Below are 20,260 nucleotides of genomic sequence, written 5' to 3' on the forward strand. Positions count from 1 at the left end.
AATAATGAATGAAATTAAAAGCAGATTAACCTTTTTCCCCTCCATTTTTCCATACTAGTTTGCTTTCTTACTGTGATTTTTGAAAGACCAGGCATGGGACTCTATGCTGTAATCGAAAGAGTGACATATAATTGAAAATGATTTTTACTATAATAAGGTGATATCCATTATGCTTAAGATTTGGTTTTGTTTTTTTTTTTGCGGTACGCGGGCCTCTCACTGTTGTGGCTTCTCCCGTTGCGGAGCACAGGCTCCGAACGCGCAGGCTCAGCGGCCATGGCTCACGGGCCCAGCCGCTCTGCGACATGTGGGATCTTCCCGGACCGGGGCACGAACCCATGTCCCCTGCATCGGCAGGCAGACTCTCACCACTGTGCCACCAGGGAAGCCCTATGGTTGAGATTTGAACTGAAGACTAAGAGGTAGCACTTTATCAGATGAGAATTTTGCATGTTCGATGTGGTATAAGAAGATTCACTGTTTTCTTAAAGAAATAACTTTCTTATCAAGATGATTAAGTACAGGACTATTGTGTCTTCACCCTTTCCATATTTAACATGAACTTTCACAAAGCCTCTATTAAGAATTTTATGTTCTAAATTAGATATAAACTGGCCCAGCAACATTACTTATTTGGTCAGCATGATCTTTTTTAAAAGATTAAATTACGAAATACTGTTTGCCTACAGGTATGCTTACAGAAAAATAAGATAGGAGTGGGAGCATCACAGGTGATTTCACTTTACCTGTAATGTTTTTATCTACTTTATTAAAAAACTTGAAGCAAATATGACAGTGTTGAGGTTTAGTAATTCTTTTTTTTTTAAGAAGTTTTTTTTAGAAAAATTATTATTTATTTATTTTTGACTGCGTTGGAACTTCGTTGATGTGCGCGGGCTTTCTCTGGTTGCAGTGAGTGGGGGTTCTCATTGCCGTGGCTTCTTTTGTTGCAGAGCACAGGCTCTAGGCGCGAGGGCTTCAGTAGTTGTGGCACGCGGGCTCAGTAGTTGTGGCTCACGGGCTCTAGAGCACAGGCTCAGTATTTGTGGCGCACGGGCTTAGTTGCTCCGTGGCATGTGGGATGTTCCTGGACCAGGGATTGAACCCGTGTCCCCTGCATTGGAAGGAGGATTCTTAACCACCGCACCACCAGGGAAGTCCAAGTTTAGTAATTCTGAGTAGCGAGAGCCCTTACATATCTCTGTAATTTAAAATTTTAACCCTTTCCCCTCTTCAGTGTTGAGTGTGTGAAAGAACACAATCTGATTAAAATAGTTCACATAAGCGTTTGTATAAATAGCTCCTGAAACCATTTGGGGAACCCAGGGAGTTGATGTGCTGGAATAATATGTTCTTTTTAGAAAAATATATTGAAATATAATCTACATAAAATATACGTATCCCCTCCACATTACCCTACTCCTTCCTCCTTCCCCCTCCTTCCACAGGTTAGCTACTATCCCTGCTTTTACTGCAGAGATTAGTTTTGCCTGTTCAGTGCCTGGCTTCTTTTGTTTAATATTTTATTTATGAGGTTTACCTCATAATGTTTTTGCTGTATACTCTAGTAAGAATGTAACAATTTTTTTTTAGTCTGTTCTAATGTTGACAGGTATTTATTTCCACTTTTTGGCTATTGTAAATATTCCTGTTATGATACGTATTCTCACATGTATCTTTTAGTGAACATATGTGTGCATTTCTGTGGATATTTACCAAGGAGTATGATTGTTGGTTTGTAGGTTATACATATGTTCATCTTCAGTAGATCCTGCTAAACAGTTTTCTATTTTTTTTTTCTTTTCTTTTTTTAACAGTTCTCTGACTAGGGGTTGAACCCGGGCCACGGTACTGAAAGCCCGCAATCCTAACCACTAGTCCACCAGGGAACTCCAAATAGTTTTCTAAAGTGACTGTGCCAGTTTATATTAGCACTAGCAAAATGTGAGCATTCCTGTTACTCCATATCCTCACCAACACTTGGTATTTTTTTATTTTCTAATGTTAGCCTTGGTGGTGGATTTGTGGTAGTATTGTAAACACAATTGCATATGTAAGTTTTGGAAGTTGAGGAACCACCATAAGGAAAAACATGAATGGAGGTTGGCAGGTTTGTGTCTGTTGGGGGTTTATTTTCAGACAAGTATCACAAGATTGGCAAATACTGAGAGTTCCTATCCCTTGGTCAATTCTGCAAACAGATGTAGCTCTTGGGGACTTCCTTTTCTTTATATAAAATAGTATATTAACTTTTTGTGGTTATAAGAATAAAATAGTCATTTAGTACTTATTGAGTACCTACTTTGTGTCAGGCAATGGACCAAATATTATATGAAAATAATTTTGAGATCCTTTTGTACTTCATAAGCATGATGATTGGGCGTTCACACTATTGCGTGAGATGTGCCTCCCTCAAACCTGTTATGATGTCAACATGTGACCCATCTGATGTGAAAAAAAATCATTTTGAAAACAGAGAAAAGTATAAAGAAGAAAATAAAAATCATTTGTAAGCCCTTTCATCTACGGTCAACAACAGTTTGGTTTATTTCCTTGTGGTATATACTTACATTTTATATCTGTATCTATATCTATATGCTTTCTTTTTCCATAGTTGAGAGTCATGAACGTGCAGCTTTGTATTCTTCCTTCTCCAACCCCCGCACTTAACCTTAACAGCACTTTCCTACATCATTTAAAACTATTTGTAAATGTTTTTAGTGATTGGATATTACCCATCATATGATTTGTACCATAATTCTCTTAACTATTCCCCATCATTGGGTATGTAGACTGTTTTCAAATTTTAGCCACATAAAAAATATGATTAATAACATAACATAAATTTTTGCCTGCATTTTAGATTATTTTCTTAGGCTAGTTTACTAGACAGAGATTGATCATGTCAAATGATATGATTACTTTTTAAGTTCTTAAGCTACTACTAAATTACTTTCCAGAAAGTTTGCACCAACTTTTTAAGTTTACTGTTAGTTCAATGCACCCCTGCTAGCATTGAACATTATCATTATTTTAATATGCTAACTTAATATTTTTAAAAGTAACTCAGTTTTGTTTTAATTTATATTTGATTATCTCTTCCAACACTTCTAACCCTAAAGATTCTTTAAAAGCTCCCAGTTTTTAATTTGTATTTTAACAACTGCTGTCCTGGTGGTAGGGCTTTTACCATAGGGGTTTGGGAAAGGAGGAATGGAGAATGGGGTCAATTGGATGCGCTGTTATCCTGTTTTTGTTTTTTTAAAGCTGGGCTTCTTATGTAGCAGAAGAAAGAAGGGAATCACTATTACTGAGTGGTCACTCTTTGCCTGTTCTAGGTCATACCAGCTCCTGACAGGTCACATCAGAAATTCAGTCCAAGTTCCATCTCCAGCTGCAGCACTGCAGACATTGTTCTGACACTGACGTTTTGTTTGTCAGGGACTATGGTTTTATTTTTGCATAAAAAATTGGGGCAGTGCTTTAGAACATCTTAAGGCTTCCCTTAGTAATCCTTTAAGAGGCTGTCATCTTTGAATTTATCCAACCCTTCTTAAATTAACTTATATTTTAAGCCTGTCACACCTATTAATTGTAATAGTAATTATATATTCATATTTTAATATTTATATGTGTATTGGTTTTTTTGCTGATGTATTAATTTTGTTCTTTTCATTTTTCCCTCTTTATAGTTATTTGAAAGTCAGTGTCATACCTAGTGAGATTTCCCTCCTGGTTTGTGCTCTTTCGATGCTTCCTTCTCCTCACTTAGACGAAGCGAGGATATCTCAAATTGAAGCAGTTTTACCACAGTGTGACCTAAATGACCTGAATAGTTTTGCCACATCTGTTTTAAGATGTATTCAGTTTGATCCCATGTATCGGAATAATACTCCTGGGAAACAGTTGAAACTACTTCAAAAATTAGATCACTACGGTCGTCAGAGACTACAAAAATGCAGCAGTTTGAATCTGTTATGGGAAGAAGTTAAATCTCTAAAAGGAGACTGGTTTGCTGATTCACTTCTTGAAGAAACTGTTGTTACCTTACAGCGTTTGATGGATGAAATTAATTACATAAATGTTGCAGGGATTGCATCTTTTATTTCTAGAACTAACTACCTCAGTACTTCGCTACTTGATAGGATAGCCTCAGTGGTCCTTCAGCAGAATGAAAAGGTGAAATTGAAATGTTTGTTACACATTAGTTTTACATAGTTGTCAACTTCTAGAAGAATAAATGTTTATCATAAGTACTTTGAGAACTTGATTGGAATTTGAAGTTTAAAAATTAAGCTCTAGTGGGAATTCCCTGGTGGTCCAGTGGTTAGGACTCTGCACTTTCACTGCTGAGGGCCTGGGTTCAATCCCTGGTCAGGGAACTAAGATCCCATAAGCCACGGAGCGTGGCCAAAAAAAAAAAATTAAGCTCTTGTTTCTGGTTCAGCAATTTGTCATTCCTCCCCTTAAAACCCCTTCCTCCAGCAGTGCAGATTTGGGGAGATCAGCTGTCATCTTTTGGTGTATTACAAATATTGTTAAGATCAGTCAAAATTCATTGACTAGAAGGAAATTCTTAAAATGATAGTTGTACAGGGTAAAGAAGATGAATGATTTTTGTTTTCTTTTTCTTGTTTTCTATAATCCTGTGATAGTTACTTTTACTATTTAAAAACTATTCAAAAGAGTGAGATAAGTGTGAAAACTGAGACAATTATAAGATCTCCACTGACTTCAATATTCTTGAATTGTCAGTGTGTCTTACACATTTATTTCTGGAACTTGTAAAATGCTGCTTTTTGGATTATGTGAGAAGACAGTCACTTACAAAATCTATTATATAGATCAGGATATGGCTTTTACTTAGAAGACATTATTTCTAATAAGTGAAAATAAAAGTCTGTAGTGCCTGCCAGTTATTAAGTATTGGCTGAATGAATAAAAAAGAAAAGGAAAGAAAGAAAAATGAATTATGATTATTATAAACTAAGAAACTTCCTTAATTACATTATATTATGAGTCTATAAAATGTGCTGATATCATGGAAATTAGTGACACTATTTTCTTGTCATTTTAATGACTAAGGAATTCTGGAACAGGATTTTATACCAAACAAAATCAATCTGTAGCTTATCTGATTTATTTTTCCTGCATTAATATTTAGAGTTACTAGAAATTAGTGGTGGAATTAAATAAATTATAGCAAGGTAGAAAACTTAATAAACAGAATGATACATGTGTCATTTAACTGTGGGCATGTTCATTTAACTATAGGCATGTTAGATAAAGACTTCTGCTTAAGATAATAATTAGGCTAAATTTTGTTTTGTTTTGCTGAAGTTGAAGCAATAACTTTTTTGTTCTATTTTTACAGATTCATCCTTTTGCAATCCTTGCTATTATTCTTCCGTTCAGCGCCCTGAACTATGATCCACCTCAAAGGGATGAATTTTTCGGAACTTGCCTTCAACACCTTAATTCTTACTTAAGTAGGTATATTGTTTGGTAATACATTGATGAGGAGGTTGGAGGATACTGTTGCTGCTACTCTAATACATATTCCTTTTTAAAGGATAGTGATAATAGCCATGAGTTTTATACCTTCAAAAAATATTTTGGATCCATTTTTTAAACTTTTTTATTATGAAAAATGTCAAAATTACATTAAAAAGTGAAAGAATTGAACAAGTAGCACCTATAAACTCACTGGTTAGATTCAGTGGTTCACATTTTACCATATTTGCTTTACTGTTTGTTTCTCTTGCTCTCTTGTTTTTTTTCTAAGCCATTTCAAAGTAAGTTGTAGGCACTGTGACTCTTTACCCCTAATTGCTTAGGCATACACCTCCTAAGAATAATGATCTCCTACATCACCACAATCCTGTTAATCACACCTAAGAATATTAATAGTCCCCTAATACCTAATACACAATCCATTTTTAAATCTCTCTCATTCTCAAAGTACCTTATTTAGAGTGGTTATTTTGGACCCAGGATTCGATCAAGGTTCACTCATTCCGTTAAGTTATCTCTTTGGTATCTTATGGTCTAGAATATTCTCTGGTTTTTGTTTTTTGTTGTTTGTTTGTTTTTTGCTCTGCATTGACTTAAGAGAAAGATTTTTTGTTATCTAAGTTTTCTTTTTTTTTAAATAAATTTATTTATTTTTTATTTATTTTTGGCTGTGTTGGGTCTTTGTTGCTGCGTGCGGGCTTTCTCTAGTTGTGGCGAGCAGGGGCTACTCTTAGTTGTGGTGCACGGGCTTCTCATGGCGGTGGCTTCTCTTGTTGAGGAGCATGGGCTCTAGGTGCGGGGGCTTTAGTAGTTGCAGCATGTGGGCTCAGTAGTTGTGGCTGGTAGGCTTCAGTAGTTGTGGCATATGGGCTCAGTAGTTGTGGCTCACGGGCTCTAGAGCACAGGCTCAGTAGTTGTGGTGCATGGGCTTAGTTGCTCCGCAGCATGTGGGATCTTCCCGGACCAGGGCTTGAACCTGTGTCCCCTGCACTGTCAGGTGGATTCTTACCCACTGCTCCACCAGGGATGTCCCTAAGTTTTCAAATACACAGTAAAATTGAAAGAACAATGTAACAAACATCTGTATACTGTATACCCACAATGTAGCTTTTGAATAATGATTAACATTTTGCCACATTTGCTGTGTGTGTGTGGGGTGTGTGTGTGTGTGTGTGTGTGTGTGTGTGTGTGTATGATGAACCACTTGAAGTGTCAGCCCTAAATACTTCAGGTTATAAGGACATTCTTCTATGTAAGCACAATACCAGTACCACACTTAAGAAAGTGAACAAGTACCACCTTCTACCTACTCAGTCCATAATAAAAATTTCCCAATTGTCACCAAATTTTCTTTGATAAATTTTTTAAAGAAACCAACGTTGAGTTGTTATGTCACTTTCTCCTAATCTTTTTTTTTCTTGATGTTTATTTTTTGCAATAGAGGTTGGCCATTTATTGTGGGTTGTGCCACATTCTGCATTTGTCTGAGTGCTTGCTTTTAACTTGCTCCTCCATCTCCTGTGCTCCTAGTAAACTGGAAGTTAGTTATAGATGCTTGATTAGATTCAGATTAAACATTTTCAGCAAAAAATGCCTTTATGTGGTGCTGTATACCTGATATTTGTATCATTTCTGGAGACATATAACATTTGATTGTTGTCAATTTTAAAAGTTTGTTCATTTTTTAAATAGAAAATAAATATTTCTTAAGGTCCTATGTAGATGTTTATTAATTGTCAGAAAGGTTGCTGCTCTGGTGCTGATTATTATGTGTCTCTTTAAAAAGTCTAAATAGTGTTTCAGTGCCAGAAAAAAGTGGAGTAGAAATACTCCTTCCTACTGTTGGCCTTAGCAGAAGCAGTACGTGAGGGTAGCGGAGGCAGGAAATTATTTTTTTCTTTTCATTCTTTATTTTGGTCCTGAATTGTATTTCTTTCTGTTTGGCCTTAAAGAAAAAGGTTTTAATGCTGCTTCTCTTCTCAGACCCACATGTCTCACTTGTCAATATAGTGTGTTTTAGAAGTGAAATGTCTGGCTCAGTAGTTACTGCTTTTTCAGTCAACATTCACCAAGTACTTATTGTCAGGCAGTCTTTAGTCACTGGAGATATAGGAGAGAATAAAAACAGGTAGACTCTACCATTGTTGATTTTACTTTCTGATGGGGTGAAACTGGCATAGACAATAAACAAATACATAAGGTGAAATGGTGATAAGTATTTAAGACCACTAGAGCAGGGTAGGTGTGTACGATGGAGGATAGTGAGGTGGGCTGGATGGAGCGAGAAGGTGTCATTGACCATGGATTGAATGAAGTGAGACACCATTCAGGATGATGTGTCAAAAAATCTAAACAGGGCTTCCCTGGTGGCGCAGTGGTTGAGAGTCCGCCTGCCAATGCAGGGGACATGGGTTTGTGCCCCGATCTGGGAAGATCCCACATGCTGCAGAGCGGCTGGGCCCATGAGCCATGGTCGCTGAGCCTGCGCGTCCAGAGCCTGCGCTCCGCAACGGGAGAGGCCACAGTAGTGAGAGGCCCACGTACCGCCAAAAAAAAAAAAAAAAAAAACTAAACAATCATCATCAAAAAATCTAGAAACAATAAATGCCAGAGAGGGTGTGGAGAAAAGGGAACCCTCCTGCACTGTTGGTGGGAGTGCAAATTGATATAGCCACTATGGAGAACACTATGGAGGTTCCTTGAAAAACTAACCATAGAACTACCATATGACCCAGCAATCCCACTACTGGGCATATATCCTGAGAAAATCATAATTCAAAAAGAGTCATTTATCACAGTGTTCATTGCAGCACTATTTACAGTAGCCAGGACATGGAAGCAACTTAAATGTCCATCGACAGAGGAATGGATAAAGAAGATGTGGCACATATATACAATAGAATATTACTCAGCCATAAAAAGGAACGAAACTGAGTTATCTGTAGTGAAGTGGATGGACCTAGAGTCTGTCATACAGAGTGAAGTAAGTCAGAAAGAGAAAAACAAATACCGTACGCTAATTCATATATATGGAATTTAAAAAAGCGGTACTGATGAACCTAGTGGCAGGGCAGGAATAAAGGCGCAGGTGCAGAGAATGGACTTGAGGGCACGGGGTGGGGCGGTTAGAGGAGGCTAGGACATAGTGAGAGAGCAGCATTGACATATATACACTATCAAATGTAAAATAGATAGCTAGTGGGAAGCTGCTGCATCACGATCAGCTTGGTGCTTTGTGATGACCTAGAGGGGTGGGATAGGGAAGGTGGGAGGGAAGCTCAAGAGGGAGGGGATATGGGGATATTTGTATACATATGGTTGATTCACTTTGTAGTACAGCAGAAACTAACAACATTGTAAAGCAATTATACTCCGGTAAAGATGTGAAAAAAAAAAAAAAAAAGAGAGGTTGACTCATGTCCATAGGTGGGGAAGAGAATCCCAGGGTAAAGAAAAGCAAGTGCAAAAGGCCCTGAGGTGAGAACATGCCTGGTTTCTTTCGGGAACAGCAGATTCAGTGTGGCAGGAGTGGAATGCGGGAGACTGAGTTGGTAGGAGAAGAGGTTGGAGAGACAGCCAGAGACCAGCTTCCGCAGAGCTTTTGCTCTGCCTGGAGTGTAAGAAATTCCTATTCTGTCATCCAAGCAACAAATACTTACCTGGGAGCTTCCACGTCCAGCATAAGGTGTTAGGCTCTATATTAGGGCAGGAATTGTTTCTCTAGGCTTGTAGACCTCTAGGTAGGCTGTGTGAGACCAGTATAAATATATTAATTATGTCAGTATGATGCTCATGGGCTTTGCTACATTTTTGTGGGGTCTATATGCTAGATAGTGTCTAACCATGTCTAGTTTTGTGTGTCTCTAATAGACAAAATGGGACTGATATGTATGTGTTTATTCATGTATGGGTGTATACATGTGTGGCATTCATATATACCCCCTTTTAGTGATACAACTATATATAGAAAGATGAGACTTGAAACTGAAAGATGAGACTTTGAATGTGCTCTCCTGGTTGTTCAGTTGTGTGTCAACAATCAGAAGGAAATGAAAATACATTCTTTTTTTTTTTTCTTCAAATAAAGGATATAAGAGATGAGAGTTTGAGAAGTACCGCTTTGATTTTTTTTTAAGACTTACTGGGAAAATGTTTGGAAAATTCTTGGAGACCTGTATAAGCAAAATTCTAATGGAATAATACTTTATTTTGAATAAACATTAGTTTTGACATCAATTTTGCTGGTGGAGATCATCGCTATTAACCTTGTTTGTGACTTGATCCTGCTTTATTAAATGAACTCAGCAAAACATTGAAAAGATTTAACATCTTTTTTTGTCCTTTGTAAGAACATTGCTGCTAATAGCACATTTTAGAGGACCCCTTCCCTCTCATCAGAAATGTCTCTTGGGAGAGAAAGACAAATATCATATGATAGATATCACTTATATGTGGAATCTACAATATGATACAAACGAACTTATTGACTAAATGGAAACAGACTCATGACATAGAAGACAAACTTATGGTTACCAAAGGGGAAAGGGGGTGGGGGAGGGATAAATTAGGAGTTTAGGATTAGCAGATACAAACAATTGATACTATATGTAAAGTAGATAAACAAGTTCCTACTGTATACCACAGGGAACTATATTCAATGTCCTGTAATAAATCATAATAGAAAGGAGTATGAAAAAGAGAATATATATATGTATATGTATAACTGAATCACTTTGCTGTATACCAGAAACTAACACAACATTGTAAATCAACTATACTTCAATAAAAATTAAAAAAAGAAAAAAAAAGAAAATATCTCTTGGATGAAGCAAATCCGGTAAATAACCTCAAGCCTTATCTCTGAGTCACTTACCGTGTTGCTGGCTGACAGGTAAGGGAGGAGGTACTGAGTGAGACCTGAGCTTCATATACGTCTGTACCCAGCCTGGGGGTCTGAGAGCCCTAGAGAGTAGCACAAGACCGTGGTGCAGACTCCAGGGACTCTCCAAGTTAAATCTCACCCTCCACTTGCTAACCATGTGACTTGGGGCAAGTCATTAAACTTCTCTGTGCTTCAGTACACTCAGTTTATAAAACGGAGATAATAATCATTCCTACTTTACACTGAAGTGAGGTTTAAATGAGTTCATATTTGTAAAGTGCTTAGAAAGATTCTGCACACATTCTGAGCGATATTATCAGTATATAGAGACTGGGATCACTTATTTTTACATACTCCACTGACCCTTTGTTTTCAGTCTTTCTCTTTTCAAGGCAGTTTTAAAGACTTTTAATGGAAGTATAATAATAACACAGAAATGTGTACATATCCTTAGTATATATATAGTATGTGAATTTATACAAATTGAATCAGCCAAGGAATCAGTACCCAGATCAAGAAATAGAATATTAGCATAGTACCCTTCTCCCCGGCCCTCATTCCCATTCTTCACCCACCCAGAGGTAACCACTTTACCACTATCTGGACTTGTGACAGTATAGATTAATTTTGTCAAGGTTGTGTTTGTATTATTTTTTTAAAACCTGGTTTTACCTGAATAAAGTATATATTACGTATATGTGAAGCAGCTGTACATTTTAATTTTTTTTTAATCTTGTTCTAGGTATATTGGATCCTCTCAAGTTAGTGTTTCTTGGTTACTCTTTGGCCACACGTGAATATTTTTCAGAAGATCTACTGAAGGCAATTTTTAACATTAGATTCTTAGCCAAATTAGATTCTCAACTTGAACGTATGTATATATGTGTGTGTGTATATATATATATATTTTTTTATTGTTTAGGAGTATTTTATTCACGTGGGTGATAAATGTATGATTTTTCTTTATAATTATGTGTTAAACTATACATATAGATTTTATGCATTTTTCCTGTATGTAAATTTCATAAGCGAAAAAAGTTAAAAATAATGTGATAAGATACATAAAAACACTTTCAAAGAAAAACTGCTATATACTTGTTAAACATTATTATTAAAAAACAATAAACTTTTTGCTTTACAACAAGCAAGCATAATATATTTTTTACTTTAATAAATTATCACTTGTATTTTATATCCAAGTTTCAGCTCTACCTACATACTAAAGCACTTAAATGTTAATACTGGGTTATTTTTCTGTTTATAAAAGTATTTCCTGATTATTGTAGAAAATTTAGATTATAGAACAGTATAAAATAGAAAATAAAAGATTATTCATAATCTTACCACCAAGTGAAACTACCGCTTTTAATGTTTTGGAGTATTTCTTTTCTGTCTCCTGCCCTTATATGTATGTTTATATACCTATATATATTTTAAAACAAAATTTGAATTATACATATGTTCACTTTTGTCTGTTGCTTTTGTCATTGAACTATATTTTGAACAATTTTCCATGATATTAAATATTTTTTGATGTCATGATTTTTTAGTCTATAGAATCTGCCATTATAAGGAAGTAATAAAATTTGTTAGCATGTAGGTTGTTTCCAATTCTTCATTACTATAAATAATGATTATTATACGTGAGTCATTGCGCTCATCTTTGTTTCCTTAGGATAGACTGCTAAATGTGGAATATTAGGTCAATGAATATTTTTTAGTAGTATTTTTTAAAATGTAGTTTTTTTGTTTTTATTTATTTATTTTTGGCTGCTTTGGTTCTTCGTTGTTGTGCACGGCTTTCTCTAGTTGCGATGAGCAGGGCTACTGTTCATTGCGGTGCGCGGGCTTCTCATTGCAGTGGCTTCTCTTGTTGCGGAGCACGGGCTCTAGGCACGCGGGCTTCAGTAGTTGTGGCACTGGCTTCAGTAGTTGTGGTTTGTGGGCTCTAGAGCACAGGCTTATTTGTTGTGGTGCATGGACTTAGTTGCTCCGTGGCATGTGGGATCTTCCCGGACCAGGGCTCGAACCCATGTCCCCTTCATTGGCAGGCAGATTCTTAACCACTGTGCCACCAGAGGAGCCCCTAAAATGTAGTTTTAATATTCATAATTAGTGAAAAACATAGGTGTTTGTCCTAATCATCCCACTGAATGTAATAATTTAAAAATATAAAGCATGTGTATGCAAATGAAATGATTTTGTAATATGAGAATAAAAGTTACAACCATTATGGGGATAAATGAATGTGAAAAATGAATCGTCTTTGCTAAGTTCAAGCTATCAAAGTCTATTAATGTATTTTTTTAATTTCAGTTTTATGTTCATCTCTAAATATGAAGGTCCAATTTCGTCTTATGGAATTAAATAGAGCAGTCTGCTTGGAATGTCCTGAATATCAGATTCCATGGTTTCATGACCGCTTCTGTCAACAGCAGTATAAAAAAGGTTTGAATTTTGTTTGGGTCAGAAAGTAAAGCTTAATTCTAAAGTACATTATTAGGTAGTACACTGTTTTTATTGTTAAAACTAACCATGACACCAGAGTTGCCAAGAGTGCCATAACTTGTTTAATGGAACCATTTTGTAGAGAAATTTGTGTTGTAAGTATTTCTTAATATTTAGGACACTAAACCTCTTTTGGTAGAGAGCCAAAGAACTTGTGCTGAATTTAGTGTTATTGCAGGTGGTATTACAATACATGGAAACTCTTGTTGGAAATATTAAGCTATTTTTCAGTTTGTAGATACGGGATGATTTTCATTCAAAAGCTGATTATTTTAAGTGAACTAATTATTTTTATTTTCCTGAAGATTTTGGCCGTATGAATGGAGCACAACAGCAGATTTATAAAATGTTAGCAGAGGTACTAGGAGGAATCAATTTTGTAAAAGCCTCTGTTCTTACACCTTATTACTACACAATAGGTAAGTGTTTAATGATGCTCATGGGCTTTGCTACATTTTTGTGGGGTCTATATGCTAGATAGTGTCTAACCATGTCTAGTTTTGTGTGTCTCTAATAGACAAAATGGGACTTATATGTATGTGTTTATTCATGTATGGGTGTATACATGTGTGGCATTCATATATACCCCCTTTTAGTGATACAACTATATATAGAAAGATGAGACTTGAAACTGAAAGATGAGACTTTGAATGTGCTCTCCTGGTTGTTCAGTTGTGTGTCAACCATCAGAAGGAAATGAAAATACATTCTTTTTTTTTTTCTTCAAATAAAGGATATAAGAGATGAGAGGTAGGTTATTAGCTACTTAGCTAACCTATGGTAGCTAAGCTAACCTATGGTAGGTTATTAGCTACTTTCAGAAAGCCAAACTAAACAGAATCATCTCATCAATTGGAATTTTAAAACTTTAAAAAAATTTTTTTCGTTATCTTGGAAATTTTCAGGAAATTCCCTGGTGATCCAGTGGTTAGGACTCTGCACTTCCACTGAAGGGGGTATGGCTTCAATCCCTGGTTGGGGAACTAGGATTATTATATCCCAAGCCCATTGTATTGCCAACTCATATTTGTACCTCATGTTGTCAAGAGGCTTATTTTTATGTGAAAATATATATAGATCATTAAAAATAAGATTTAATTGGTAATATTTGTATATAAGGATGTGGTATAATTAAGACAATACAGTAGTATGATTAAGAACTAAGGATTGGAAGAAAACACTCATTTATAGGATACGTAATACGTGCTTATAGAAAAACCAGAAAGGACAGATAACAAAAAGGAAAATCACCCATGATACAAACACTCTTTACTTTTGGTGTCTATGTTTCTCCTTCTGACTTTTTTTTCATTTTTAATGACATTTGTTGTTTTCTTTCTGATTTTACAAGCAATACATGTTCATGTGTGCAAGCAATATGTACTTTAAAAAGTTCTGACTTTTTAAAAACCAAAATGGCTTATTTTATAGTGTTTGTAGCTTTGTTTATATGTTGTGAATATTTTTCTATGCCAACAAATATAATTATACATTATTTTTAGTGACTGCATAATATTTCATTGAATGACTATGCTGTGATTTATTAAGGTTTTTTGCTGGTATGTGCATCTTTCAAACAATGCTGTAATTTCATATGACAACAACAGTAATTGATACACTTACATATTATTATGTTACGTATTAATTATGTGTTAGATATTATGATGTGTTTTATATATATAAACTTATATTATATTATATCCCTATAAGTTTTGCAAATTATTCTATTTTATAGATAAGGAAACTGAGGCCCAGAGACATTGTTGTTTGCCCAAGGTTATGTAGCTGGCAGATGGCAAAGCCAGGATGACCTAGGCCTTCTAGCTCCAGAATTCATTTTCTTTATGAGAAAAGTATATTTCATGTTTGATAATTAACTTGAAGATGCTTCAGTGCCCCAGTTTCCCTTATATATAAAGAATAGGTAATTAAACCTACTCTTTCTTCCTTTTCATTCATTGTTTCTTTTTTCATTTTTCTTGGTTTAAATACATTTTTATGATTGTTTTTATTATGTAAAAATTTCATACATATTCAAGAATAGAATAGTATAATGAACCCTCATCCAGCATTAAAAATTATTAATACTCACTAATCAGAGTCCCACCTGATCTTTTTCAAGCAAATCACAGATAATATATCATTTTAGAATGTATATCTAAAAGGATATATAACCACAGTACCATCATTTTCACCTCTACAACTATTCATAATAATTTCTTAATATTATATAGCTTGTCAACGTTCAAGTGTCTCAATTATCTTTTATATGTTTTATTTTACTGTTTGTTGGACTTTTCCAGTTGAAACCCTGTGGTGTCATTCAACATGCTCCTGCATCCCCTATTTTTTCTGTAAACCAGTAGTTAGATATAGAGGCTTGATTAGATTCAGGTTAGCTTAGGAGTGGCAGTGGTCATTTTTTTGGCCAGCTTTTTCATAGGTCGTATGTGCTTCTTACTGCATCTTATCAGAAGACATACAGTTCTGGTTGTCCCCTTTTTATTATATTAAGATTCATCAGTGTGTTTATATGTTGTCAGCTATCCGTTAGGAAGCTTTCCCATCAGCTTTTCACCTACTGATTTTAGCAGCTATTAAAATTATTGTCTAAATGCATTATTCATCAAGGGTGGAAAAGTAGTGATATTCTACATCTGTCATTCTGCATTTATTAGTTGGAATTTGTCTAAAAAGAACTTTCCTATGTCAACTGTTTAGTTACCCTATGTACAGTTCATACAGGAAAGACAGGATACATGCTTCAATCTTTGTCTTTACTAATTTTCAGATGAGTTGGTTTAGCTTCCTCCAGTTGTGACCAAGAGATTTAAGGGGATTAAAATAAAACTGTAATGTGATTTGGCTTAGTGCAGTGCTAAATATAGCCCCCATGCTAAATAATAGTTTAGTAAGACTTGCTGGTTGATTTTTATTCATTGATTTTCAAAGAGAGGTGATCTTGGACTAGATCATATATATAAAATAAGCTGGATAGGGACTTCCCTGGCGGTCCATTGGTTAAGACTCCAAGCTTCCACTGCAGGGGGCACGGGTTCAATCCCTGGTCGGGGAACTAAGATCCTGCATGCTGCGTGGTGTGGCCAAAATAAATAAATAAATAAATGAAATAAGTTGGATAATTAGGGAGGTACCTCATTCTTCATGTTTGTTTGTGTGTGTCTTTATATACATGTATAAATATTTAAAATATATCTTAAAATTTTACCTATAAGAATTTACCTAATTCATATTGTTGGTTCCTGTACTTTCTTATAGATTTTGAGTGTATCTTAGATAAAAGGAAAAAACCTATTCCGTATGGAAGCCATAATACAACTTCGGGAAAACTACCAAAAATACACTCGGAATTAAATACTCAAATAGCTGGATCAAGACTGCCACCAGGAGCTGAAAAGTACCTTTCTTAGTTTCAGATTTTGTTATCTAAATGTTAAATTTGGCACGATTTAATGAACGCAGCTATCAAGGATTATTTATAGTAGAATCTGCTCCTCATGTATCTCATGCATGCTACCCACATACCTTTGCTTTTCTTGTGCTTTCTGCTTTAATCTCCATCCTTCATTGTCCAAAGCCTAGCAATATCTAAAGCACTAACCTTCAAGTTGTCCTCAGTGGAAATAAATAGTGTCTTCTTCTTTGGACCTCCCATGCCTCTCTACTTTTCGGATAGCACATAGCTGCTTCCTACACTGCATTACAGTTACATACTATGTATCATATGTTCTTTGTTAGACTATAAAGTGTGTCCTTTTATTTTTGTATCCCTCACAGTGCCTTACATATGGTAGGTGCATAATAAATATGTATTGGACAAAGAAACAAATAGATGAAAGCATGCAGATACTTACTATAATTTGGTTTAATTCTAATGAATCGGATTACTTGTCATTAATTACTAATTTAAGTAGAAAAATAACTTAGTATACTCATTTATTCATTTGGCGGTTTTAGATTATAAAGATGCACCCTTGTTCCTGAAAGGCTTATAATTTTTCAGTTTCTCAATTTCAGAAGTAAATATTTATTTTCATCTTATGTAGGATTGCTTTGGAATTTTTGGATTCGAGAGCATTTTGTAGAAACATCCCTCATTTAAAAGGAAAATCTGCTATGAAAAAACGACACTTGGAAATTTTGGGGTATCATGTAATTCAGGTATGAAATACTTATGTAATTCAGCCTTTAAAAAACCCAGAGACACTGGCTTTACATGTGTCCCCTTTTAAGGTGAAAGTTGTAGAATTACCTTTTTTTTTTTAATATTTAAAAAAAGCTATATTAAAATCTCTCTGAAATAGAACACCCTCTTTTTTTTTTAAGAATAGTACATAAAAATAATTTTTAAAATTGTCTCTAGAAAATCTCTTGATTTTTATATTCATCTTACAATAAAGAGAGGCACTATGGAGATGGATGGAGTTATAAGAGAAAAAGGCTAGTGTATAAATATAAGAAAGGCACATGGGAAAAAATGTCCATTGTTGGTATTGTAGGAACAGGAGGATGAAAGGAGCTGCGAAGCAGAAAAGGGTCTTCCAGGTGTTGTCAAGAAGAAGGCAACCTTCCAAATAGGGTTCAAAGGCTATGCTTATGTAAACTAATGTCTTAGGGTTCCTATAGCTCTTCTCAGTATTCTTAGAGGTCTTCCCTGATGTTTTTTGTTGCTGCTTTTGAGCTTTCATTCAGACTACATTACTTATTTTACAGATCCCTCATTTTGAATGGAACTCTATGGCACTGTCAACAAAGAATGCTCGAATGGACTACCTGAGAGAACGGATATTTGGAGAAGGCAAATCATCATCATAGTTTTTACTGAAAATTAGTTATCATGGTGCGTCATATTTGGACTTATTTTAATTAAGTGGCTTGATTCAATTAAAAAATAATGTAGAATTGATTTCTAGGTCAATTAATACCTATTAAAATAAACAGACATTTTACAATGGACTACTTTCTCTACTATCTAGTTGGGAAACTGTTTAAAATTCTTAATATAAAAGACATGTAGCTTTTAAGAAACTTAAGTAGTTTACAGTTCATTCTTTGAGTGCATACTATGTGGCAGGAACTATATTTTATTATTTTTAAATTTTTTAAAATTTAAATGAGACCCATTTATTATACTCCTTAAATAGCATTTCCAAACTTTTCTTACAGCATATAATCTTTTATATAATGCATAGGATTCTTGTTATATCTTGAAGCATGAGGAAAGGTTTTTGCTATTTTAAACATTTTTAGAAAATGCAGATGTACATATTTCATTCTCCAATTTCATTTGTAATAGAAAACAAGTGTAAAGCTACCTCAACAATGCAAATGAAAGGATTAGTAAACTCAGATTTAGGAAGCTTCTTTACAGTTGATTGAGACAGATTAACAAAAGGAATAATCTGTTCAATTTAAGATTTAATTTCTTAGACAATGGTTTTAAGCTCTGATCATTACATTGAAGATTCAATAACTTTGAGGTTTTGATTCCCATTGCTAATCTCTTGGACAATAACATAGTGAATAATTTCTACATGAATCTCTGTATAGCCTTTTTAAAAACAATAAATTAAAGCCCTATTATCCAAACAGACCACCTCCCTATCTATTATGGTTTTTCACCTTCTTGTTTATAGCTTAGACAGTTTGAAGAGATTTAACCGTGTTGCTAGACAACTAGCTCCTGAAGCATAACGTATTTCTTTCAACATTCCAGCCCATTCTTTTTTATCATCTTCATACCTGATGGAGAAAAAGAAAGCAATCAGTAAGTTGTTTTTAAGTAGATAGTTCTATAGATTTCCCTGTGTTGAATATACAAATGTTGTTCTCCGAGAAAACCCTACTGGCTCTTACCCAGAGGAGGATGCACCTGACTTGTAGACTAACAAACACTTGAATTCCTCCAAAAGTACGCATTCTCTGAGCATATGCCCATATTACTGGCATGGTATTTAATCTGGATGCTTAGGCAGTTAAGCCTGCGGGAATCAGAGACCGTCCAGAGATGACGGGTAACAGACAGGCAATTAATCTTTCGCCTTTGGACTGCTAAAGATGGCTGGTCCCCATGAGTCAAGGTCACCAAAGAGTAAGAACTGGGAAGAGCAGAGACTGTTAGTCACTTTGATTATGATTTCAGCTGTTCCCATACACTAGTGCTCAGCATGGTACATGACACTAGTGGTCACTCTGCAAGAAGCCATTCTCTTTCCCCTTTATTGTCCTGTGTGAGTACTACTCTTGCAGTTGACATTAGGTAAGAACTGGTTGTCCCCTCTGAATATTCAGGGTTATAAAGATACAGACAACTTGGGTTCCTTTGAGACCTGTGTGCTTTTCCTCTGCCTGATGCCTGGAATGCCATCTCTGCATCAGAAACTCCTAAACACTGCTTTCTTTCTGAAGCCTTTCTCACCTTCCTCAAGCAGTTTGTTGTTTTCTCTTCATTTCTCACAGTGTCCTTTGTATGGTATCCATTATAACAATTATTCTTCTATTTTAATTTTTTCCCCTATATTTATGTCCTCAACAAGCTCAAAAGTACATATATCTTATTCACATTGCTATCTTTCCTCCTCCAGAAGCTATCAATACTTGGCACATAGGAAATACTCCCAAATCATTCTACAAGGAGTGAGTGAGATTTAAAATAATTTTAAAATTAGTTGATGCCTATCTGACTTACATCAATGGTCCAAATTTAACAGCTGTACAGCTGTACTGTGCACTGAGTGATTTTTATGTAGGGAAAAATAGACAAAAAATATTCTACCACTAATCAGGAAAAGAACCTTGATTATCTATATAAAATTTGGAGCAACAAATTAAAAGATAAAGAACAGTTTTAAATGATCTAATGAAAAAGTGACCACATTTAAGCAATAGGAGGTTGAGGTTAAATGAGGCCTAAAAGCATTTGCTTCCTGGCAGTTATATTTTTTACTTTCAGCTTGGTCAGTCCTACATAATGGAATGATTTCAAGAAAAAATATGAGAAATGGAAATTATTTTTTACATCACAGTAAGAGGGTCTATAGATTTAGAATGTAGTACACTGTTATTTTCATCTCTGCATGTGTGAATTCACTAGGAAGTTGAGGGCAGGTGGGTAGCTACTTCTCTGTAGGTCAGTGGCTTTCAACTTATCGCATATCAAAGTCACCTGGAGGGCTTGTTAGAACACAGTTTGCTGGCCGCTACCCCCAGAGGTTCAGTAGATCTGCAGGGTGAGGACTAAAGATTTGCACATCTACCAAGTACTCAGGTGGTGCTGATGCTGCCTTGGGAACCACTGCAGATCATTCGTTCTCAAACTTGACTCGCAAATTGGAA

At 35.3% G+C, this 20,260-nt stretch overlaps 2 protein-coding genes and 1 non-coding gene across 13 annotated transcripts in view; 2 read left to right on the forward strand and 1 right to left on the reverse strand.

Annotated features, from left to right (window-relative positions):
* FASTKD1 (FAST kinase domains 1) overlaps positions 1-17,881 on the forward strand; it is a 34,030-nt gene extending 16,149 nt beyond the window's left edge. For all 6 annotated transcript variants that reach the window (XM_019923014.3, XM_073807606.1, XM_033860048.2 and 3 more), the window contains 8 exons: positions 3,693-4,179; positions 5,375-5,489; positions 11,139-11,267; positions 12,713-12,844; positions 13,210-13,323; positions 16,184-16,322; positions 16,972-17,086; positions 17,639-17,881. In XM_019923014.3, coding sequence (XP_019778573.1) covers positions 3,693-4,179; positions 5,375-5,489; positions 11,139-11,267; positions 12,713-12,844; positions 13,210-13,323; positions 16,184-16,322; positions 16,972-17,086; positions 17,639-17,740 — 1,333 coding nt within the window. In that variant the 3' untranslated portion in view covers positions 17,741-17,881. The remainder of the gene's footprint in view (positions 1-3,692; positions 4,180-5,374; positions 5,490-11,138; positions 11,268-12,712; positions 12,845-13,209; positions 13,324-16,183; positions 16,323-16,971; positions 17,087-17,638) is intronic.
* On the forward strand, positions 2,349-2,451 carry LOC117313088 (small nucleolar RNA U13). The gene has a single exon (XR_004527551.1). It is a non-coding gene; the product is annotated as a small nucleolar RNA U13 (small nucleolar RNA).
* Positions 17,882-17,993: 112 nt separating the features above from the next.
* LOC101320015 (BBSome complex member BBS5) overlaps positions 17,994-20,260 on the reverse strand; it is a 38,033-nt gene continuing 35,766 nt past the window's right edge. For all 6 annotated transcript variants that reach the window (XM_019923010.3, XM_019923011.3, XM_019923012.3 and 3 more), the window contains one exon: positions 17,994-18,667. In XM_019923010.3, coding sequence (XP_019778569.1) covers positions 18,556-18,667 — 112 coding nt within the window. In that variant the 3' untranslated portion in view covers positions 17,994-18,555. The remainder of the gene's footprint in view (positions 18,668-20,260) is intronic.

Source organism: Tursiops truncatus, chromosome 7, assembly GCF_011762595.2.
Source record: "Tursiops truncatus isolate mTurTru1 chromosome 7, mTurTru1.mat.Y, whole genome shotgun sequence".
NCBI classification, from domain to species: domain Eukaryota; kingdom Metazoa; phylum Chordata; class Mammalia; order Artiodactyla; family Delphinidae; genus Tursiops; species Tursiops truncatus.